Source organism: Mytilus galloprovincialis, chromosome 7 (assembly GCF_965363235.1).
Source record: "Mytilus galloprovincialis chromosome 7, xbMytGall1.hap1.1, whole genome shotgun sequence".
In the NCBI taxonomy this organism is placed as follows: domain Eukaryota; kingdom Metazoa; phylum Mollusca; class Bivalvia; order Mytilida; family Mytilidae; genus Mytilus; species Mytilus galloprovincialis.
Window position 1 is genome coordinate 20,874,575 of NC_134844.1, and position 25,276 is coordinate 20,899,850.

Genomic DNA, 25,276 nt, shown 5'->3' on the forward strand with positions numbered 1-25,276 from the left:
CCCCCCCCCCCCCCCTTCCTGTTTTTTTTTTACAAAAAACTAAATATCACTAAAATAATTTTTTTAATCAAAACCAAAATCTTTAGATTAATATAACAAAGAAGTGTGTAAATTTTAAGCAATAATCATAAATTGTTTTTGAGATACGGTGTGACATGTAAAAAAAAAATCCCCCTTTTTTACAAAATACTCAATAACTCAAAAATAAAATTTTGAATTATCACCAAAAAGTATACAGATCTTCAGATTAATATAACAAAAAAGTATGTAAAGTTTTAAGCAATAATCATAAATCTTTTTTTGAGATACGGCGCGACATGTAAAAAAACTCTCCCCCTTTTTTACAAAATACTCAATAAGTCAAAAATGAAATTTTGAATCATCACCAAAAAGTATACAGATCTTAAGATAAATATAACTAAGAAGTGTGTATGTAAAGTTTTAAGCAATAATCAAAAATCGTTTTTGAGATACAGTGCGACATGTGAAAAAAACACACCCCTGTTTTAGGTACAAAGTGCCGTAACTCAAAAAGTTTTAATCTTATTTCCACCAAAAAGTATACAGATCATTTGACCATCATAAGAAACAACTATAATAAGTTTCATGAAATTTGGATAAGTCGTTCTCAAGTTACAGTGCGACATGTTTACGCCGGACAGACAGTCGACGGACAGACGGACAGACAGACAGACAGACAGACGGACGGACGGACGGACGCAGGACATTTGTATACCATAATACGTCCCGTCAAAATTTTGACGGGCGTATAAAAATGGAGATAATTTTGCTAAAAATACGAGTTTTGTACATCTAAAAGTTGTCAAAATTTCCACAAAATATAAAACATTTACAGTTTTGGGACCTCACTTTCTTCGAAAATAAGCATGATAATCAAAATTTTATTTGGTGATATTTAAAAGATCTCATCTTGATAGTTAATATATCTCAAAATAAAAAATAAATGACGATACAATGAAACTGTCGAGACATCTTTAAAGTTTAATCTTTGTTATATCATTGTAGAAACATCACATTATTAAGGCGCTAAAAGCATCCCATATATCTGCAAAGATATGTTCCTCCGATATCTTTGAAGCCAATTGAGATTTTTTGAAGAAACGTCTTACGTATTGGTTACAACTGGCAAACACTACAGTGACACCAACATTTTCTAATTCACATATAACCTCGATCAAGATTCTTAAACCGTTTATATCAATGTAATTTATAGATGAACAGTCAATGACGACGTAATCCTTATTATGTAGGGATTTGTCGTGCAATCCATCCCATGGCAGTCGCGTGAAAGATTCTACGCTTTCTCTGTTCATGTGTTCCATGTTCTGCATTGAACCAGGCGGAACAGCCACTACGTAGGATTGTTGACTTTTGGTCAATTTTGCATGGAGGTGAAACTTGCCGTCTGTTAATTCAAACAGTTTTTTTCGAAACGCCTCTGCCGTGGCAAAATACAGTGATGATTCAAATTTAAAAATCTGAATTCTAGGATGTGTCAAGATGTGGTCATAGAGTTTGCTGTTCAAAAATCTGTCCTCGGTTGTTAACTTTGACAGAAGATACACTTCGGGGATTTGACTTTGCAATACTACTGTGAACATACATAGGATAACACCGACGTAAAGTGCATATGGAAAGTCAATAAAGCAACCGCTTAAGTTGGTCCCAACGGCTATTAGAAAGTCATAACGATTTAATCTCCACATTTCTGGCAAATCTTTCATTTGAGTAACAAGATTTTTAACAGCTATGATGACCATTGTAGATAAGACAGAAATCGGAAGCATTCGGAACAACGGTCCAATCCATAAAAGAATGATTAGAATGAAAAACGAAGAGATAAAACCGTGTAAAGTTGACTTTGGGCCCATTAGACACAAAGTTATAGTTCTTGCCGGACCTGCACATGACGGGAAGCATAGAAAGAAAGAACTTACAAAGTTCGATAATCCATATGCCACAAGTTCTTGGTTGTCATTGACTCTATAGTTATGCGCTGCTTCACAAAGACGAGACATGGATACAGAGAGCATAAAAATCATTATAGCAACCACAAAAGAATCTAAAACCAAATCTATGGAAAGATATGGCATTCTTGGTGGTGGGAATCCTGCAGGGATCTCGCCGACTACTTTTAGTCCTAAACTGTCAGATAAGTTAGCAAAGTTCGAAATGATTGTTGCTATGATGACTACAATAAAATCTATTGGAATCGGTGTCTTAAGTTTGTGTCTGAACTTCACATTGATAACATCTTTAAAAAGGAGAAGTGTAGCGGCAGTTATAATGGAGGTTATCATAGAAGCGACGTGTATTTCCGGAACTTTTTCGAATATGGCTTTGTATGTCAGTACAAGTTGTCCTGCTCCTGTAAATCTCGGAATGGTAATTCCTAAAGCATTTGGTAACATGCTTGTTACGATGTGAACACCACCAGCTGCGGTAAACCCGCTCACAAAGGAAGATGATATGTAGTTGACTATAAATCCCAGGCGTAATAGGCCCATTAGTAGCAGTATCAGACCAATTATACACGTTGATCCAGAAGCTATGGACGATTTCAAAATAATGTCGTCTTCCGGATTAGTTGAATTCGGACCTGCTGCAGCTGGCAAATGTTTGTGTACTAATTCGGATGTAAATAAACTTATAATGCCGTTTGTTCCAAATGAAATGTGTTGAGAGGTTCCAAATAGAATATAGAGTATCACCGGTGAAAACGAAGAATATAGTCCGTATTCAGGAGCTAAGGAGGCCAATACACCGAAAGCAATTCCAAGTGGAAAGCTAAGGCAACCAATTGTTATTCCACTAACCAAGTCATTCAGAATGTAACTTAACTTATAGGTTCTACAAACGTTCACAATTGGTAACAGGGTACTGAAATATTGTCCCACTTTCTCTTTAGGACAACAGAACGTGCGTCGTAAACGTGTTCGAATTGTAGGTTTTGGTGGTACTGGTTTGCTGTAGTGCTCATCCAGTTCATGCTGGGTACGAACAAATCTCCTTGCAGTAATTTCATGATGATGACTATAAGGTGGACTCCCAATATGAAAGGACATCTTGTTTACTTCAGGATCAAACTGAAATAGGAATATGTTAATTTTGTCATTTTACTTATTTACTTGTCATCTTCAATTGTCTCGAATAGGACAAAAGAAGACTTTCAGTTTTGTCATTTAGTTCACTGTTTTTGAAATATAGTAAATGAATAAGAATTTAACTTAAAGTGTACTTAAGGATTTACTGAGGCGAGATTTAGCTCCCTTGTCGTAAAACTTAAGATCCTGCCCAGTTTTCTTCGACCTTCGATGAGTTTTGAGTATCCTTTTGGTATCTTCTGTCTCTTTTCAATATTGTTATTGAACATTGTCTTAGAGGCAGGGGAATTCATAGTTGAGTATACAAAATGGCCTGCTCACTTTTAAGTAGATATAGGAAGATTTCTTCTGTGTTTTACGATTCATATATTTACAAATAAAACATTCCAGTGATGCCATTGTGTCCCTTTTTCTGAAGACAATACAGATAATACAGTTTACACCACTTATTACATAAAGGTCGTCTTAATCATAAATTCAACAAAAAACATATCATATCTTGTAATTTTGTCGAATGAAGTGATCTTCCTTCGGCAATGTTTGAACCAATGATTTCGGACATGAGCACGTTGCAAATGTCCGGCGACCACGACCACACAGCTAACTAGATTATAAATCTAATATAAATGATATGCCCATTTTAATACTACTATAGTCATGATTTTTAAAGTTTAGTTTTTTTGTTAAATGAATTTTATATGTTAAGTATAAGTATTATATATATATATATATATATATAGATATATATATAAGTATAAAATGTAAGCGAATAAAACGCATTAATGCAAAATAGTTGCTGGTTTTTATAAGCTGCTCAATGAAAATCAAGTGCAGATGTTTCACCTTACTCAATTTTCTGTTTTCCTAAGACCATTCATGTGATATATATAGATATATATTTATACTTACACTGTCATTGTCTTCCACTGCGTCTTCTGAAGTTTCAGGGTTGCCTAGGTCATCCATCTTTTATGTTTTCTGCTATTTATAAAATATCAAACGTTATACACTCGGAATAAAACAAAACATACGTATAGTTAAGTTGAAATTGAAAAAAGAATCAATTATTTAAGATTGATACTATAAGTAGAAAGAGTTTTAGTTGAAAACAAAATAAGCTGTATGGTGCTCCTTATCGATCTCGATTTGAGTTTTAAAAAATGGCGGGAAAAGGCTGACTCGGACTTTTACTTTACATTTATTGATATTGTTTTGGTCTCAAATTGAAAGAAAAGAAATCTAGAATCTGCTTACATTTTGATAAATGACCATGCATGTGCTATTGAAGTCTTATATGAAAAGAAAAATGGGTATAATAGGGCAAAATATGTTAACCTGCATCGTAGGGAAAAGAACAAGGAGTCCAAACAGCTGACACAAATTCCTAAACTTATGATTTAAAATACAAATACTGAAATTTGTTCCTTTAAATGTATATTTATGATAATTATGTGTAATACATAAATGGCTACCATATCACATCTCCATATTTTTATATAATGTATGTATAAGGAACAAATTTCAGTATTTGTGATTTAAATTATGATTTAACAGCAAGAGAGCCATATCTCTTGCACGTTAAGGGCATACGATACAGTTTTGAACCTGTATTTACAAGTTGATGAAAATTTGCATATACGCTATTTTTTACCTAATTAAATCAAATATGTAATAAAAAATATACCTTCATGTGCTACTTTTTGAGTAAAATGAGGTCGAAATTTTGTATATTTGCTCAAAATTCAGATTTGTGTCCGTATTTTCTTTTTCGAAAGAAAGACATAACTTTTTTGTTTTAAAAGATAAACACAAATTGTTTTTTGTTAAATAATCCGTAATTTCTGTATCATTAAGTATCATTAAAAACTTATGCAATTTTTATTCCGAAATAACTCTATATTTATCAAATGTTCATGAATAGAGAAAAAACGTCATTTTTTGCTGCATCTTTATTTATATTAAAAAAATTGCGCTATTTACAGTTTTATAAAATTTGGGTCACATAATCTCCTTGTAAAATGAAACAAATTGCTGTTTTAAAAAATAGGGGTCCATGCACTCGTTTTCAAATTAAATCAGTTTGAATGATAAAAATCAGTCGAAAAATACATCTTTTCCCGATGTCATAGTTTGACGTCGCGAAAATAACATTTTACGTTAGCAACGTCATAACCTTCCCTGTAACTGTATCGTATGCCCTTAACCCTCTTGCTGCCGACCGTTTTTCAAGGTTGCATTTCATATGCCGGAAAATACGACAGCTCAACGTCTGTGACGTAACATGCCAAACAACAACGTCATTCGATATATGACGTCACGACAAAATGACCACTACATTTGGGACCAATTGGAGAAAAACATAACCCTGTTTATTCTTCCGTATTTTAATTGAAAGAGATACAGCATTGATAAGAAGCTTGCATAAATTTATCCATGGACATATGTGTCCCTCCGGCACTGCCGGTTTGGACATATGTGTCCCTCCGGCAGCAAGAGGGTTAAAGACACCCTTGTAGATTTCGAAAAAGAGTAGGCTAATGCCGCTACAAGGCAGCACTCGCACCCGCAAAGTGGAAAGGAATTAATATAAGTTGCAAAACTTGTTTCCCAATCCACTATAAATAAATATGTTTAAACTAAGGAATGACACGTCTTTAAAAAATATTTAATAATTCTAGAAAGCATAAAATCGACAAACTGTTTTTTAAACATGTATTAGGCCGTTAGTTTTCTCGTTTGAATTGTTTTGAATTGTTATTTCGGGGCCTTTTATAGCTGACTATACGGTATGGGCTTTGTTCATTGTTGAAGGCCGTACGATTACCTATAGTTGTTAATTTCTGTGTCATTTGGTCTCTTGATGAGAGTTGTCTCATTGACAATCATACCACATCTTCTTTTTTATATGTAAACATTTCATTTATATCGATCGTGAAATATATATGGGAAAAAAAACCATGTGTAGGTCATAACTTGAACAGTTCACCATTATTCTCTATTCCTTATATTTCAGCACCCCATTATTCGCGTAATTTGGGGAGAGGCTGTACTAAGTGACATACACTAATATATATATATTTACTAGGTCTTTCACCATAAATGTCAACAGAGGGAGATAAAGAAAAATTTAGCACTCCATCCCCTTTTAACACTTCTGACCTACCATTTGATTTACTCGTATGATTTATTGTTTATCTTATTGCCTGCGTCACACTGTCCCGATTTTTACGCCGATGGCAACACGATTATGGAAATTTTCAAAATCGGGACTGATCGTATCCAGATCGGGCTGTTCGTAGTGCCATCTTTAACCTTCGTAGAACCATCGGCCACTTTTTCTAGCCTTCGGGGACAACTTCGGGAAGGGTTCTAAATTTTTTAACATGTTAAAAAATCCCCGAAGGTGCGTCCGATGTTTAGGGTTCGTATTGAGTTCGTATCACCATCCTCACCATCGTAATGTCACCGGGAATGCATCTTTGAACATCGTATTGCATTAGTGTTTCCATCGTTTCCATCGGGCAGTTTTGACATTACGATGTCTACACGAATGAATCACGAAGCTAACCGAAGGTCTTACGATGGCAACACGACTTCGTGAAGACCTCGTAATCCCGTCGTGATGCCATCGAATAAAAGTACGAAGGTGACAAGATGGAACTACGACGGCAATAAATCCAGCTAAATGTAAGTTAATTTTCGCGCTTAAATACATTTAAAGTGCCATGCGCGATATGCACTGGTCAGTCTAATACGACAGTTATGCCCGCGTCACACTGTCCCGATTTTTACGCCGATGGTAACACGATTATGGAAATTTTCAAAATCGGGACTGATCGTATCCAGATCGGGCTATTCGTAGTGCCATCTTTAACCATCTTTAACCATCGGCCACTTTTTCTAGCCTTCGGGGACAACTTCGGGAAGGGTTCTAAATTTTTTAACATGTTAAAAAATCCCCGAAGGTGCGTCCGATGTTGAGGGTTCGTATTGAGTTCGTATCACCATCCTCAACATCGTAATGTCACCGGGAATACATCTTTCAACATCGTATTGCATTCGTGTTTCCATCGTTTCCATCGGGCAGTTTTGACATTACGATGTCTACACGAATGAATCACGAAGCTACCCGAAGGTCTTACGATGGCAACACGACTTCGCTAAGACCTCGTAATCCCGTCGTGTTGCCATCGAATAAAAGTACGAAGGCGACAAGATGGAACTACGACGGCAATAAATCCAGCTGAATGTAAGTTAATTTTCGCGCTAAAATACATTTAAAGTGCCATGCGCGATATACACTTGCCAGTCTAATACGACAGTTAAGAAAGACGTTCACAAAACATGGAGCTCATATCATATGATTCTATGAAAACAAGAAAGGCGACAGCGTTGTTTCTATTAATTCAAATGGAACAAGAAGAGCATCTATTACAGGCTCCGGATTTACTTTTTCAAGTTAAATATTATTTTTTGTCAATTTTTCATATCAAGTAACATAATGAAAATCATAAAAGCGCCTCGTACACCAACACTGCAGGTACACGTATATAGGGAAACCAACTTTTTCTTCATTATTTTGATTTTTTATGTATCGTCTGAGTTGTTGTCACACGAATTTTTACTCCATAACCATTTAATTTTCTATATGTCATATTTTGCCGCATTTGTTGCTTTCCTCACATCCTTCCTTTTGTCTATATTATTATGATATTCTCCTGGGAAGAGCTCTTTTTGAATAAAAGGGATCAACGAACCCATTACTTTACCTTTAAGATAGATCAGTAAACATGGGCATAATTATGGGTGATTATTCAGACTAGTGCACACATTTTACAGTTCAAACAAGGCAATGCCGAGCGTTGCATCCCCAGGTATGTAACATATTGGGGACAAATATGGACACAATATTTGTATATGATAAATGCAGAAAATAGTAAATTGAATATGCATATTTGATGCATAAACTTTTTTTTTAGAAATCAACCAAAACATTCAGTAACTGGAAATACCTTTAATATTGTCTTTAGAACCAGCAGGTGAAAAACGAGCAACCAATTTCCTGTGTATTATGCTATTTCAAGGAGAAAAAAACAAGTCCATCTGCATGACCTTGACCTTTGGCCTTGAACGTAAAAAATGTCAGACTATTACAAGGAGGAACAATATACCAAATGTGGTTAAATTCTTTTGAAGCATATTGGTTTTAGAGTGTACACAAGGGTGATATTGCCTTGTATTACAACTGCCACTGTGACCTTGACCTTTGAACTTTAAAGTCAATAACGCTTAAGATATTCTTAACGAGCAACACCATACCAAGTTTTGAGCATTTTGTTTCTAGAGTGTCCATAACATTTTTATCTATACGCAACTTACATGTAGTAGGCGAGGGGATAATAAACTAAGTTTTATTAGAATTAGACAAAAAGATCGATTTCGCGCCATGCATGGCAGACTTGTAGAGAAACGAAATTATATGCAGAGACTCGGAGTCAAGTTTTACCCTTCAAGCCCACGGTCTTCCGTCTTATGATTAAACCAGAGAAATTATATGTACAATATAATATATATTCAATATTGATCAAACAATTTAAAACGCGTGATGCTTTCGGCATATAATTTAAATTCATCGTAAGCTGTACACGACGTCTTTTAGACATCGTATGGCCATCGCGCCATCATCGTAATCCATCGTGTAGCCTTCATAATCCATCGAGTAGCCTTCGTGATCCATCGTGTAGGCTTCGGCTGAGATATGAAGCTTAAATACCCGTCTTCGGTTAACCTTCGTATGTCCATCTTTTGCTATCGTATATAATTTCGGCACCATCGTATAGACTTCGTTATTCATCGTACTTGCTTCGGTCACTTTTTGGTATTTTAACGAGATCGGGACCAACTTCGTACGAACTTACAATTTTCACATTCGGGTGTCCATCGTAAATAAAAATCGGGACAGTGTGACGCGGGCATTAAGAAAGACGTTCACAAAACATGGACCTCATATCATATGATTCTATGAGAACAAGAAAGGCGACAGCGTTGTTTCTATTAATTCAAATGGAACAAGAAGAGCAGGTATTACAGGCTCAGGAATTACTTTTACAAATAAATATTATTTTTTGTCAATTTTTCATATCAAATAACATAATAAAAATCATAAACGCGCCTCGTATACCAACACTGCAGGTACACGTATATAGGGAAACCAACTTTTACTTCATTATTCTGATTTTTTATGTATCGTCTGAGTTGTTGTCACACGAATGTTTACTCCATAAACATTTTGTTTTCTATATTTCATATTTTGCCGCATTTGTTGCTTTCTCCACATCCTTCCTTTAGTCTATATTATTATGATATTCTCCTGGAAAGAGCTCTTTTTGAATAAAAGGGATCAACGAACCCATTACCTTACCTTTAAGATAGATCAGTAAACATGGGCATAATTATGGGTGATTATTCTAGTGTACACATTTTACAGTTCAAACAAGGCAATGCCGAGCGTGGCATCCCCTCGTATGTAACATATTGGGGACAAATATGGACACTATATTTGTATATGACACATGCAGAAAATGGTAAATTGAATACGCATATTTGATACATAAACTATTTTTTAAGAAATCAACCAAATTATTCAGTAACTGGAAATACCCACGGTCTTCCGTCTTATGATTAAACCAAAAATTAAATGTACAATATAATATATATTCAATATTGATCAAACAATTTAAAACGCGTGATGCCTTCGGCATATAATTTAAATGCATCGTAAGCTGTACACGACGTCTTTTAGACATCGTATGGCCATCGCGCCATCATCGTAATCCATCGTGTAGCCTTCGTGATCCATCTTGTAGGCTTCGGCTGAGATATGAAGCTTAAATACCGTCTTCGGTTAACCTTCGTTTGTCCATCTTTTGCTATCGTATATACTTTCGGCACCCTCGTATAGACTTCGTTATTCATCGTACTTGCTTCGGTCACTTTTGGGGATTTTAACGAGATCGGGACCAACTTCGTACGAACTTACAATTTTCGCATTCGGGTGTCCATCGTATATAAAAATCGGGACAGTGTGACGCGGGCATATGCAAAATCAACTCAGAACTGGTTTCTCACCTTGTTTGAATGCTGTATTTTGTCAATCCATACGATAAACCTGCTTCTGTATCAAAACTGTGTGACACAAAAACCAAATGTGAAAGCCATGATTTCTCCTGTAAGCGAATGATGCTATGACGTTGACCATATGTAATGGCGCAAAAACGTGACGTTAAATTACGAGGCAAGTTTAGTAATGTTCAAATGACAGGTGGCGGATCCACTTTGATCGCCAAAATATATCTCGTATTTCTCACACTTTATATATAATTTTTGGTGAATTCACATTGAGGTTAACAGACCTTTTTCAAGTTGTTCTCTGACTGTTTATGACGTCTTTACACTAACTCCATTGGATGTTGGATGTGTACTGATTGATAATTCTTAGATGCATGCTTTTTTTTAGTTGTTAGTGGCTTTGAACTAGCTGCCAGTAACTGCAAGTACTCTCAAATCTGTACTTAGTGTCTTTTTATAAAGGTACATAAGTCATAGTTTGAAGAACTGGAAGTCGATATAATGAATTGTGTGAATATTTTCTTTGCAGTAAGTATTACTATTTGACGATATATAAGTCAAATAATGCATATTTTCAGTTGTATTTTTTTTTCTAAATAAAGTCATATTCTTCATGTTGGTTCTTTTTTATCAATTTGATTTTCGTAAATTGTTGTGTTATAAATTTTGCCTTAGGCCGTTACTTTTCTCAATTAAATTGTTTTATATTTTTCATGTCGGGGCCTTTTATCGCCGACTATATGGTATTGGTTTTTCTCATTGTTGAAGGCATTACGGTTGCCTCTTAATTTAACTTTTGATGAATAGTCTCATTGGCATTCAAACCACATATCATAAGACCTTATTCTTATAATATATTGTTATAAAAAGATGCTAATCTATATACACATTTTTAACATAGTAATAACAATTTACTTCTAATTGTATATTAACTTGGTATATTTAATATATCAAATATGATGATACCCTGGACACACAAAAAAATCATCCAACTATAATGTGGTTGTTTAAGACTTTCCTATAAATATATATATATATATATGTATTGACTTGACTATAAGCCACCCCCCCCCCCTTTTTACCGTTTCCCTATTTTTTACCAATAAACTGTTGTTATAAGTCTCGCTTTTTCGTAATTTTGATGTTATCATGCAAATGTTGAATTGAATTGCCATTTCCTTATCTGTAAACTCTAAAAAGTCAATGAACCGTGAATGAAGTCACAGTGTCAAATAATCTTCATGGACAAGAGAAATACAAAGGCATACCGAATATCATTGATTGATCGTTACTCCCCTTAGATTGAATTAATCTCAAACTTTAACATGTAAACTAAGCAAAAGTTTCAAAGTCAAGTGTTTATCATTCTGCTTATGTTTTTCCTTTTAATTCTTTGCTTTAGTTTCATAAATGTACGCAGAATTGGAAAGTACCTATTTGCACATTTTAATTTTTAATTTCACAAAACACTCCTATAGCCTGTAAGGCCTGTACTTTTTGTTTTTGTTTTATCCAAGGAAAATTATAGCAGTATTTATCATAACTCAATTTGCAATTTTCAATGAAGATGTGGAATTAATTAAAAATGCTTCGCTGTTTGTCGATGGTTGTATTCGCCCACGAATTGTCCTTAGAACAAAATTAAAATTCCTATACCTACTGCACAGTATAAAAAAATAAGGGCGAAACCTACCAAAAGGACAATATAGAAAATGAACTTATATGGCAAGAAAACTTAAGATTGAAATCACGACCCCCATGAAAAACCAGGGGTGATTTTAAGCGATCTGGAAGGGTAAGCATATCTTCATCCACATGTGACAGCCGTCTTGTTGCTCTTAATTAAGTACAAAAACGGTGACAGGTATCATTCGGTTGGTCACACTCGTTGAAAAGGAGGACGAGCTTGTAGTTAAGACGGTCGTCATCTATGAAACATATATGCCATAACGGTCAACTCGTATTGTTAAAAGTTAAAGTAGTATAGCGTTAACTTTGTGACATGTGTCAAAATGCTTATTAAGGAGGACGAGCTTGTAGTTAAGACGGTCGTCATCTATGAAACATATATGCCATAACGGTTAACTCGTATTGTTAAAAGTTAAAATAGTATAGCGTTAACTTTGTGACATGTGTCAAAATGCTTATTGAGATTATCCACGGTGTAATGCAAAGACATTTCACCTTTCATATGACCGATGTTTCTTATTAAAAGCAAACGATATACTTTTCTATTATTTCTAAAAATGACCCGCGCTTAGGGAAACGTAGAAAAGACAACATTTAAAGTCAATAAATTGATTTGGACAAGAATCAAACAGCGGCCTCACGCACTCGTGGTGTTCAATAGTTTATATTTTTTTGTCAAGCTAAGAATGATATTTTCGCATGTTTCGAACAGTAAACGTGTAAATATCGATATATCGATCGTTAATTATTGGAAAGCGGCCATGTTGAACTGTAAAATCAAGGTGCTGATTTTTTTCATGTTTAAGGTCGGTTTAAGTGTTAGATTAAACATAAGAGGATGTGGTATGATTGAAATGAGACATCTCTGGAACCAAACCCAAAATGACGTAGCTATATGGAACGCCAAAACTCTTGTTATGACCATTTTCATTATATGGTGTGCATTTACCTTTATATGATGTGCAATTGTCATTATATGATGTGCAGTGCATTTACCTCTACATGATGTGCACTTGTCATTATATGATGTGCAAACACCTTTATATGACGTGCAAATATGCTTATATTATGTGCAAGTATCTATATATGATGTCCAAACATCTCTATATGATGTGCAAATATACTTATATGATGTGCATACATACTTATATGATGTGCAAATGTCCTAATATGATATGCAAACATACTTATATGATGTGCAAACATTCTTATATGATGTGCAAATATCCTTATATGATGTGCACATATACTTATATATTATGTGCAAATGTACTTATATGATGTGCAAATATACTTATATGATGTGCAAGCATCCTTATATAATGTGAATTTTCCCTTAAATTATGTGGGAACATCTTTATATGATGTGGTTGTGTCATTATATTATGTGCTTGTAATATTATATCATGTGGTTCGGTTAACTTCATTATATGATGTCGAAACGTCTTTCATCGTCGTTATGGTCAATGAACATGATTACGATTAGAATTATTACTGTCTACGTCATAACTGATTCCGATCTGCTTCAGCAGAATTAATATAAACCCGGATCAAATAAGTAGCTATCGTTTGGAAAATGGTTGAGATGTAAAAAGATAATAAAAAAAAAATAATTTATCAGCCAAAGATAACTTTTAACAGAAATAGGTTTCATTTCCCGCCAATTTTTCAATGGTTTATATCTCGAAAACAAAGTATATTTCATCAACATTTTTTTGTAAAACATGGAGAAACATTTTCTTATGAATTATTCAACAATGCTTCAACATTTGCATACATTTGAATACATCGTGGCAGATGTAGAGTGACGGCGGCTATGCTGAATACTATAAACTAACACCGTTCGAAAATAGTCATGGCAATATTTGAAATTTATTTCTAAACAGAATAAGTACGTATATCCAGAAAAAAAACTATTGTTCTTGTTTTTATTGTAAAACGTTGCAAATTTTGAAATGTTAGTATGGAGGCAAATTATACTTCCTTGTCTTGAAACCCAATATATTCAGTTATTATTACATGACCAAAAATTAGAAAAAAAAGTAATCCATCAACAGATATGTACATATATATTTCACGGTGTGGCGAACCTATACCTTAAAATACTTGTATTCAGTAAATCATTTCTCAATGCAACATGAGAGAAATTACTGCATTGAAATTTGATATAGATTCTTTATTTGTCAAAGTAAGTTATAAATTAACGAAATAAGACGTTTTTGCGCATTATAATAACAAAACTAAGTGTTATTTGCCAGTCCTACTTTCCCGAGAAGATCTTAATAAAATATAATGTTAAAGAGCAGTCGGATTAATTTTTGAATAAATTTCTTACCTTTTATAATCGAATAGCTAAGAAGGATTTAAAAAGCAATTGTTATAATATTTTTAACGTCTGTAAATAAAGTACAATAGATACATTGCAGAATTAACTGCGCAATTAAAAAAGAACACGATGTATTCTAATCAATATAGCACCACTTACATACTAGTTTGTCAATTTAAAGATATAAAATGCCTTAATGATTTGCTGCATAATAAGCATCTAAAATGTCAGCATATACATTTTTCTGGTCTATTTCCTGTGATAAATCAGATTTCTTCGTGAATGTTTTCATGAAATTATTACAGTTTCCAAACAAGACGGTTACCCCAACCTGTTTGTATTCGGAGTTGATCTGTATTAAAGCCTTCTTACCATTCATGTCGATATAGTTCATAGACGAACAGTCAATAATAATATGGGTAAGAGTTACGACGGGTTTTCCGTTTTCGTGATTTATTTTTGACAACGAAATTCTTTTTTCATTGTTACCGTCATCTTTGCTCGGATTAATGATAATTTCAACATTTAAATCCGGTTGTTTTCTATAGGCTTTCGGATTAAAAGTCGCTTTGTATAACTCCTTGATGAATTTATCAGAGGTAGCAAAGTAAAGAGATGATTCCATTCGAAATATTGCAATTTTCGGGTTACACAATTGAACGTCGTGAGTCTTTTGATCCAGAAGACGATCTTCTTGCTGAACTTTTCCAATGGTATACGAAGATGACTTTTGACTTTGTACAACAACTGTTAAAAGACAAAGTTGAACTCCTACATACAAAGCGTATGGAAAATCAATAAAGACACCACTTAGTACTGTACCAACAAAGATAAAGAAATCATAACGGTTTACTCGCCACAGCATCGGTAGGTCCTTAAACTGGTATAACAGATTTTTAATAGCTGCTATGATTATACTTGCAAGAACAGCTTTAGGTAATGATTCAACATATTTTCCTATGAACATAATCACAAGAAATACAATAACAGCTGATACTATACCATTCAATGTTGTCTTTGCTCCCATTGTACTCAAAACAATTGTACGAGGTGGTGCAACGCAAGCTGGAAAGCAGGAGAAAAAAGACCCACCCAAATTTGCAATTCCGTATGCGACGAGTTCTTGATTGTCGTCAACTGAATATCCGTGTTTCACTTCACAAAGTCGGGCCATCGAAATCGTAAGCACAAAGACTATTGTAGCTACGACAGCACTATGTCCTATTATATCTACCGTCACTTTTGGCAGTTCGGGCGTTGGCAGTCTAGCCGGTATTTCTCCAACTACACCTATACCGAAGGTGTCATGAAATTTTGCAAAGTACGAAATAATTGTTGCTACGACAACTAAAATAAAATCGATTGGTATTGGCATTTTCATTTTGTTTTTGCATCTCTCATTAATGACATCTTTTACTAATACAAGTATTATTAAGCATGTTGTAGAGACTAAAAATGTAGCAACATGAAACTTTGGAAATGCTTTGAATATTTCAATATATACATATATCAGTTTGCCGGGTTTGTTGATTGGTTGAATTGTTATGCCAAGTGCATTAGGGATTTGACTGGACATGATATGAATAGCGCCAGTTGTCGTAAAAGCCGCAATGAAAGAAGATGACAAATAAGATGTAATAAAACCCATTCGGAACAACCCCATGATGAACAGCAACAATCCAACAATAAACGACGAACCTGCAGCTACCGACGCTTTGTACTCTAAACCTGAATTTTCGGGGTCCTGTGAAGTTGTTAAGTTGTTATCCGTGGAACCGTTAAAAGCTGAGTTATGACCTGTCAATTCATACTGTTCTAACTGCAATTCTACCAGTTCTGCTGTCAAAATAGCAATCACAGCATTTGTTCCAATCGATACGTGCTGAGACGTTCCGAAAAAAGCATATAGAAGCACAGGAAAGCATGAGGTGTACAACCCATACGCCGGTGATAATGATGCTAATATGCCCAATGCAAGTCCCAGAGGAACATGAAGGCAAGCTACAGATAAGCCGCTTATTATATCATCTAAAATGTACACACGGAACTTGTATGTTTTTAAGACATTCATGATTGGAAATAATGATAGTAATAATTGGCATAGTTTTGAAAGTTTGCATTTGTCTTTAATTTTCTCTGTAAATGACCTAGACGAGGGCTTCGGTTTGCCATAACATTCAGTTAACTCAGACTGTGTTTTCAGATATCTGGAAAGCTGTAAAACGAGAGACGACATCTCTCCGTCGCCGTGGGTAGACGAATTGACCCAGGAGAATAAATTATCTAAAACAGATAGAAACAAGAAAGTAAACTTTTTAATCTTTACTAAGTATGTATCGAAACCATAATAATGGTATATACATCTTATGTCAAACTCTAAATATTTCATGAGTCTTTAAAACTATGGATAAATTAAACAGCCCATCAGAGATATGCAACTGAAACCAACTTCTTTACTTGACCAATGTCCTTTATCTATTTACAATCACAAAATTTCACTAAGCAGTTCAACTCGTGTGCTGTTATACTCTTATATTGCGTAGTTAAAAATGTATACCTTTTCATAAATTGCGTAGTTAAAAATGGATACCTTTTCATATATTGCGTTGTTGAAAAAGTATATCCTTTCATATATTGCGTAGTTAAACATATATACCTCTCCATATATTGCGTTGTTAAAAATGTATACCCTTTCATACATTGCGTAGTTAAAAAATGTATACCTTTTCATATATTGCGTAGTTAAAAATGTATATCTTTTCATATATTGCGTAGTTAAAAATGTATATCTTTTCATATATTGCGTAGTTAAAAATGTATACCTTTTCATATATTGCGTAGTTAAACATGTATACCTTTTCATAAATTGCGTAGTTAAAAATGTATACCTTTTCATATATTGCGTTGTTGAAAATGTATATCTTTTCATATATTGCGTAGTTAAACATGTATACCTCTCCATATATTGCGTAGTTAAAAATGTATACCTTTTCATATATTCCGTAGTTAAAAATGTATACCTTTTCACATATTGCGTAGTTAAAAATGTATACCTTTTCATATATTGCGCAGTTAAAAATGTATACCTTTTCATATATTGCGTAGTTGAAAATGTATATCTTTTCATATATTACGTAGTTGAAAATGTATACCTTTTCATATATTGCGTAGTTAAAAATTCATACATTTTCCCGTTTTGCTTGGGTTTCATGTAGTGTGTATACAATATATATAGAGTAGAATACCAAAATGTCAAAAGACAGTGGCGGATCCAGAACTTTTCCTAAAGAGAGGGGGTCGGCGCTGACTGACCTAAAAGGGGGGGGCGCTCGCTCCAGTTATGCTTCAATGATTCCCTATCCTTTAACTCTACTTTCCGCTATATAGATGACGTTCTTTCACTAAACAATTCAAAATTTGGTGACTATGTGGAACGCATCTATCCCATCGAATTGGAGATAAAGGATACTACAGATACAGTTAAGTCGGTTTCATATCTTGACTTACATCTAGAAATTGACAATGAGGGTCGGTTGAAAACAAAACTTTACGACAAAAGAGATGATTTCAGCTTTCCAATTGTGAACTTTCCATTTCTAAGTAGCAACATTCCAGCAGCACCTGCATACGGGGTATATATCTCCCAATTGATACGATATTCCCGTGCTTGCATTTCCTATCATGATTTTCTTGATAGAGGGTTACTGCTCACAAGGAAGCTATTAAACCAAGAGTTCCAAATGGTGAAAAAGGGGTGCCCGGGATCCCTCCGGCCCACCTGGATCTGCCTATGAAAGAGAGATAATTTGTTGATAAAAACACAACTGGAAACAATACCTCAGCTATGAAAAAGTGTCTATGTTATCATTTTGCGGACACATTTTATATTTGATTGATTAGGTCCTTGAACAGCAAATATGATATGATGAAGGATTAAATAATTTCCTTCATGAAATAATGTTTAACTTCATTACTTTTTTTGTATCTGTGCTTTGACTCTGTTTCTTACTGATTTAGATTTGAGGCTGATCTCATTTTTAGATCAGCAGTTTCTGAAATACAGGTAACATTTATACTGAAATGTAAACTGTTGTGAAACCTGAGATGTCATGAGATATAAAATTAGTCCTTTAGTCATCTTCGCTAGCCAAGGGTTACAACCTAATCGAGGAGGGGACTGGATCGTAATCATTGGCTAGCGAATATGTCCTTGATTAAAAGTGGATAGAATGCTACAGCAACAGTTATTTCAAACCAGTTATTAAAGGATAGAATTATGTCCTCTAAGGGAAGTAATACAAATTAAAGGTCATCAAAATTGACTATAAGTGAATTTTATATAATTTACTCTGAAAAATTGCCAAGGCAGACACACACTTAAATATTACACTGTTTACCTGTGTATCCACATAATATTTAATAAACTATATAATTTACCTTTTAAACGATTATTGAAATCATAATGTCAAAGAAATGTGTTTTTAACTAAAATTCCTATTATAAATCATCAAAGATGTGTACAACTTGACATTATACTGTTTTATTAGAAATATACTGTTCTGTTATATTAATTTACAAACTACTAGTACTCTAACCATTCACACTTAACCATTAATATATGTGATATCTAAGTGAGTAGGTATGCATTGTCCGTAAACAGACGAAACATTTCTGATTTATTTAGCTTAATTATATAACTTTCTACGTGTCTATATGTCTGTGCATCTTTGGTAATACATTGTTTTGATCAAACATGTTGACATGAACATATTGATTTCTTACAGAAATGTACGTACTTACTTTTTTTACGTGTGGTTACATCTTAATTACACTGTTTCATCAGCTGTGTATACACATGCTGGAAAGTTAAAAAGTTACGTTTTATTATCCAGAGTTGTAAGGTATTGTTGACAATTTTATAAATAGAATACACTTCCGATAGTTATATAATTACATTTTTTTAAATATATAATAGGTTAAATACATTAAATAAATTATTTTCGTATAAATTTAAACTTAAAAAAGCATATAACACAAATGATAAAAAAGAAAATAAACGCATTCAATGAATACATAAATATTCATGATCATTTCAATTGGTTGGTTATAGGTTAGAAAAATACATTAAATTATAAACACGGTGGCAAAAATACATCAACTATAAAGATAGATATTGTTTAGAACTTAAAATTAATGTTTGAACTTCAAAGGTTTCCTGTTAAGTTATGCACAAGGGTAAGACTACAAAAATAAAAATAAAATCAACTTCTGGTTTCTGACTTGATATATGAAACATGATTAAATGCCCAACTTTGACAATCAACACCATATAGTCAAGGATCTATAATAGACAAGTTATACTGTCCAAGACTTACGGGACTGACAGAACATCATGTGTTTCTAATTATCTGCTTAATTATATGTGAGAAACCGCTACAGAAATTCATATTAGAATATAAATTAAAGCTTATATATTGAATTACGCTGGTGTCATAATCAGGTTTCCCATTGAAATCTTGACATTTCTTAGAAGAATAAAAAATATACCGGCCCTTGCAAGGTCATATGACGTTCATATCTAAATACGTTATACGCGAAACCTGCTCCAACCGGGCAATGAGTAAGAGCAACAGAAATTGATACTGTACAATTTGTATGCTCACCATTACGAAACTGTCGAAAAACACGTTTTTGCGGTTAAAGATTTTAAAATTTCAGAATTGTTGCCTCACAAAAAAATGTTATAATTAAAATCGAGTTTATAAATAAACTCATCATAGATACCTGGATTTAATTTTGTGTTTGCACCAGACGCGCATTTCGTCTATAAAAGACTCATCAGTGACGCTCGAATCCATAAAAGTTATAAAGGCCAAATAAAGTACGAAGTTGAAGAGTATTGACTCAATGAGGACTAAAATTCATTAAAGTTTTGCCAAATACAGCTAAAGTATTCTATTCCTGAGGTAGAAAAGCCTTAGTATTTCAAAGATTCAAAAGTTTTGTAAACAGTTAATTTATAAATGTGACCATATCAATGATAATTCATGTCAACACAGAAGTGCTGACTACTGGGCTGGTGATACCCTCGGGGAATTAAAAGTCCACCAAAAGTGGCAATTTGAGATATACTTTCAGAAATTGTTTGACTTACGAGTATCTTTACTCTTAAAATATTTATTTTGAAAAGATATTACACTCGATCAGTCTAGTAAGAGAGCACACCAACAATAATTCAAAGGCACAGGGTTGACAAACAATGGCTGACCTGGTAAATAGTTTTGTTAAATCTCATTAGCTGATCCAGTTACAATATGAAGTGTGCGTCTGAGACAGTTCCTTTTATAGTTTTTCAGACGGGACACCAATTAAAACGAATGTAGTTTGTTTTTATATTTGAAAGGAACTTACATTTTGAAAGCCGAAAGCGGCATATAAATATGTCATAAATAGTGGTCAGTTCCTTTGCTTCCTTAAGGTAATCATTTAAGTCCATTTAATACAAACTATAAATGTCTATTTATTTATTTACCACTACCCAATAACAACCCGAATAAGATTCCGTAAAGCTGAAACATGTACAAAGTTATACAGTAGAACGACGATACCGCTGTTTAACTTTAAAAGGTATTATAAAAGTACTGTCCAGTGGAATAATATAAGAAAAGTGTATTAAATCTTTAAAGTTGTTATACAATCACTGCATAATATTACAAAGTATTATAAATTTACCGATTGTGTCCTATTCGCTGTGATGATATGTTTATTAAGATTTGCTTTCCCTGATGCAAAGATGTGATAAAATATCCTTGGCATTAAAAAAAGATATTTTTTTTTTGTTTTAAGGTTCTAAAACTTTGTATTTATTTTTGTCTTCGAACTGCCGGTTTGCGCGCCACTTCGATGCTGACATGGTTTATAATAAACTTTTTTTTTCTTATTGTCCATCTATAAATTAATAAATTATGAAACAAAGATGGATTAAGCTATTTGTTTAGGTTCTTTTATGTCACATATTGCTCTTCAACTGTTTCGGTTCTTTTAAATCCTTGGTTTTCCAATATTCAGCTTTGACTGTATTTGATTTAGGTAAATCCAGACATCTGTCAGGACGCATATAATTCAAAATGTGTCTTATTTTTTTTAAAACGCACGTCTGGCTTACCTATTATAAACCTGGTATCTTTTATGTTTGTTACACAGATTTTAGATTCACATTGCGGATAATGCAGGGATGACATAAACGCTTATCTTCTTTTCTCATCTGACTACGTTTGTACATAATGCAAATTATAAGTTAAACTTTTGATGAGATTAGGGGTGTCTTCTTACGTCGTATTTTGTCAGGCTAGCATCTGTCGTTGTATACTTTTTCCAAATCTATTCAAAACCTCTTGACTAAAATTAACTTAAGGGTATATTTTTAGTTCTTGTCAATCAGCCATGCTAAAGTAAGGCAACAGTAGATTAACTATGTTCATATTGTCTAAGGGGACATGAAAACCATGAAATGAAAGAATGGCATGATCTCTAAAAGGAGCTAGAGCGGATACGTAAATAGGATAAGCGTCTCCTGCTATGCGTATAAAACCCGCCATGCAATTCTTAATTACATCATCGGGAATATGACATGTTCTGAAAATGAAAAAAAAAAACAAACAAAACAGACGTCTATTCTGGTATCAGCAGATGTAAAACCATGACAAAATATTACTAGTGAGGATAGACACAGCGACAATGCATCACTCAGCAAACTTGTGATGCTGAAGGTCAAACTTATGTTTCATCGATTTCAGTCGTTCTTTCACGTTACTCTGTCGGAGTAGTTTTTGTAGTTTTTTCCTGAACCCCATCCTTACAAATGAAATTTTTTAAAGTGTGACCATGAACAAACGTACCTTATCAACTGAGAGATGTAAACGCAAAACGATTGCGAAAAGGGAACGTGGGTAATTGGAAAATCAAAAGGATTTATACAACATAGGAGCCTTAAAAAATGCGTATTAGAGATTTCCCTCCATGTCAGTTACTCTATTGATATCATTTTGTTTTAAGACACCCAGTCTGTTCCCTGTGTTCCGGCATAACTTATCAATTGAGATATATAAACGCCATACGACGGCGCGAAGGGAAAAATTGACATTTGGGAAGGTAAAATTAGCACATTTGTCATATATTATAGTTTGAATTCATTCATATGTGTCAATATCGAATAAGAGGCAAAAAGATACTCACAGTAACTCATATATTATATATGCTTAGAAACACTATATGATATATGATACAAATATGTATACTTCTTGCACACATTAATCCTTTTTATCATTCATTTTGTCATTGAATGACTATCATATATGAATTCAGTGGGAATAAGACAACATACAAACCGTCTACAATGCGTATAAGAGATTTCACTCCATGATAGTATTCATTTTTATTTTTAGACACTGTTCCACTGCCTCGTTTTACTCTGGGCATGCGTCAAACGATATGGTAGGGTAGACGAACAGTCCTAGAAATGGGATATAATTGATGGATAACGTAATTTTTAATCATAAAATTGTTAAAATTTGAATACTTGAATACTTAAGTTTATCAGAATTGAAACTATTTGGAAAAAATTTGCTGTAGACTTTGAATTCCAAGTGAGAATAGTTCAGTATAGATTCATAATGAGTGAAAACAATATGGCTTCCCCCATGAAAGTAAACAATGACTCTCAAGGTGAACTCCAAAATGACACTAAGTTACTTGCTCTCAACCAGCTTCCACAATCACTTCACAGCAATCTATTGGCAACAAGCGATCACACCCAGATAGTCCCGATAACCTCCCAGCGACACTCAAACAAAAAAGAAGACAACTAAGGAGGCGAGGTAACTCGATGAGTGACCTTACCGAGATAGACAATCCAAAAAAGGCTGCTTCAATACGAAAGTCTGTAGCTGACAGAGTCCTTGAAGCCCTCATCAGTTCAGAGGTATTAAACACTATTATACCTATTTTGTCCAAACAAATTAGCGATACATTAGAGCCAAATATAGAAGCTGAAGTTAAAAATTGTGTTGCCGAAGAAATCCAACCACTATTACAGAAACTAGATTGTCAGTCTGGTATAGTTGAAACACAAAAGCAACAATTAATTAAACAACTTTCGTCATTGCAACGCACCACCCAAGACCAAATCACATCAAACAATGAACGTGAAAAAGAAATCAACTTTCTCTATGATAGGGTCGCTCTGCTTAAAAACAGGCTCGAAATTCAGGAACAGTACTATAGAAGGACAAGCCTGCGTTTCAATAATGTTCTTATTCCCACAGACAGAATTGAAGGAACAAAAATCGTTCATCCAGTCGATACTGACAGCATCATCCTAGATATCTGCAACAACAAACTCGGACTCGACATTGGTATTCGAGACATTGGACGATCCCATGTCATCGACAAGCTCAAACAAGGAAGGTCTCAAGTAATTGTCCGATTTATTTCATACAGAACTAGACAACTGGTATACTCCAACAAAAAAGCTCTGAAAGGTGATTCTAATGGTACGTTTATTACAGAAAACCTTACACATTTTAGGACAAACCTTGCCAAACAGTTAGCAACGGTAAAGTACAACAACAAAATCAATGCCTGCTGGACCACAGATGGTCGGATCTTTATCAAAGTGATTGCTAACAGTCAAAAGCGCATTATTAATAACCTCAATGATAATAGTGATCTCGAGTCGGATATCCAACAATTTGAAGAACGCACGAACATAAATAACTCTGAGGGAATGTAGAGTACAAGGTTTCACCATATTTCATATTGATATATATGTAATAAAGACTTATCTTTAATTCTACTACAATTGTTTAACTTTTTGAGAGTGTGTTGAACAGATAATAATAAAATATTATATTTTCAGATTGTTTCTTTCCAAAACGTGAAACTGTATGAAAAACCCGTATCTAACCAAAAGCAATTAAAGTCAGTGATCATATTAAAAAATTCTATGTTCATTCAACAACATATCTTATTGATAGAGTAAATTAAAGCCTCGGGTTTTTTTTCATTCTTATTCTTAAATTTGAAATACACTGAAGTACAGATTCAATTAAAAAAAAAAACAAAAAAAAACAGTAGCTAGTACTGTTAGTTTAATAACACACATTCCAACTTAATATATGTGTATATTCTCGATACATATTTGTTGTCTGTTTTTTCTCGTAAACCTTGTTCCAATCTGGGTTTTTTTGTGGGGGATTTTTTTTTTCTTTGGTTAGAAAGGACAAAAGAAACAAAACCAAAAGTGTCTCTAAAACATAGCCCTATTTGTTACCTTTTATTACACTTATTTTCACCACGGTATTTCATATTTACAATTGTGTGTTATGTTTATGTGTATGTATATATTATGTTTATTAGGTGCATTTAAATATTGAACAATTTTGTTTATTGTATTGCATGCGTTAATCTGACAAAGACCTACTGTGATTCTTTTTAATTTTTATTATAGCCCATTTCATTAAAAAAAAAAAAAATACAGCGTTCGTTTAAGAACCACATCGATTGAACATTTTCGTCTGCCGTACATTTTATGTTTATCTATGAGTACATACTCTAACCAGTCTGCTGACCACAGGTGTCAACAATAGATAATTGTGGTTAAGCTCGAGTAATTTCCCATTTTGAAACCGTTATACATTGCCTTGAGTTTCACGAATTACATGTAGTTCACTCACAAACAAAATCGAACTCCATACAGTTGACCTCTTTAAGCTAACATAATACCCTGATATAAAAATAATAATTATTTGATAAGAATAAGTATAAATTTGTTACATTGCTTGAGAATATTTAAAAAAAACCCAAAAAAACCCTAAGAACTTTTAAGTCAAATATGTCGAGAAATGGGGTAAGTCTTTCAAGCATTAAAATTCATTGTTCTATTGTTAGATAAGCCTTTTGAAACAACTATAAATTGAACGGGATTTTTGCTTGTCTGTAAATTGTATGT

At 33.7% G+C, this 25,276-nt stretch overlaps 2 protein-coding genes across 4 annotated transcripts; both read right to left on the reverse strand.

Annotated features, from left to right (window-relative positions):
* Positions 1-888: 888 nt before the first annotated feature.
* On the reverse strand, positions 889-10,404 carry LOC143082512 (prestin-like). Of its 2 annotated transcripts, none has more exons than XM_076258218.1 (3): positions 10,254-10,404; positions 4,035-4,106; positions 889-3,107 (listed from the first exon to the last, which is right to left on the reverse strand). In XM_076258218.1, the coding sequence occupies exons 2-3, from the start codon at positions 4,089-4,091 to the stop codon at positions 1,032-1,034; spliced, it is 2,133 nt and encodes a 710-aa protein (XP_076114333.1). In that variant the 5' UTR covers positions 4,092-4,106; positions 10,254-10,404; the 3' UTR covers positions 889-1,031. The 2 variants fall into 2 exon arrangements, with proteins under 2 accessions (XP_076114333.1, XP_076114334.1); XM_076258219.1 differs by having other exon boundaries at positions 4,035-4,103; positions 10,254-10,394.
* Positions 10,405-14,097: 3,693 nt separating this feature from the next.
* Positions 14,098-19,237, reverse strand: LOC143082513 (prestin-like). 2 transcript variants are annotated; one of them, XM_076258222.1, is made up of 2 exons: positions 19,065-19,237; positions 14,098-16,551 (listed from the first exon to the last, which is right to left on the reverse strand). In XM_076258222.1, exon 2 carries the CDS (start codon positions 16,502-16,504, stop codon positions 14,462-14,464), a length of 2,043 nt encoding a protein of 680 aa, XP_076114337.1. In that variant the 5' UTR covers positions 16,505-16,551; positions 19,065-19,237; the 3' UTR covers positions 14,098-14,461. The 2 variants fall into 2 exon arrangements, with proteins under 2 accessions (XP_076114337.1, XP_076114335.1); XM_076258220.1 differs by having other exon boundaries at positions 19,069-19,236.
* Positions 19,238-25,276: the final 6,039 nt, after the last annotated feature.

Excerpts from the sequence above, each read along its gene's own strand:
- LOC143082512 (XM_076258218.1), bottom strand. The coding sequence starts at position 4,091 with ATGGATGACCTAGGCAACCCTGAAACTTCAGAAGACGCAGTGGAAGAC. Across the intron at positions 3,108-4,034 it reads CAGTGGAAGACAATGACAGT|TTTGATCCTGAAGTAAACAA; the intron begins GTAAGTATAAAT and ends TTCCTATTTCAG.
- LOC143082513 (XM_076258222.1), bottom strand. The coding sequence starts at position 16,504 with ATGTCGTCTCTCGTTTTACAGCTTTCCAGATATCTGAAAACACAGTCT.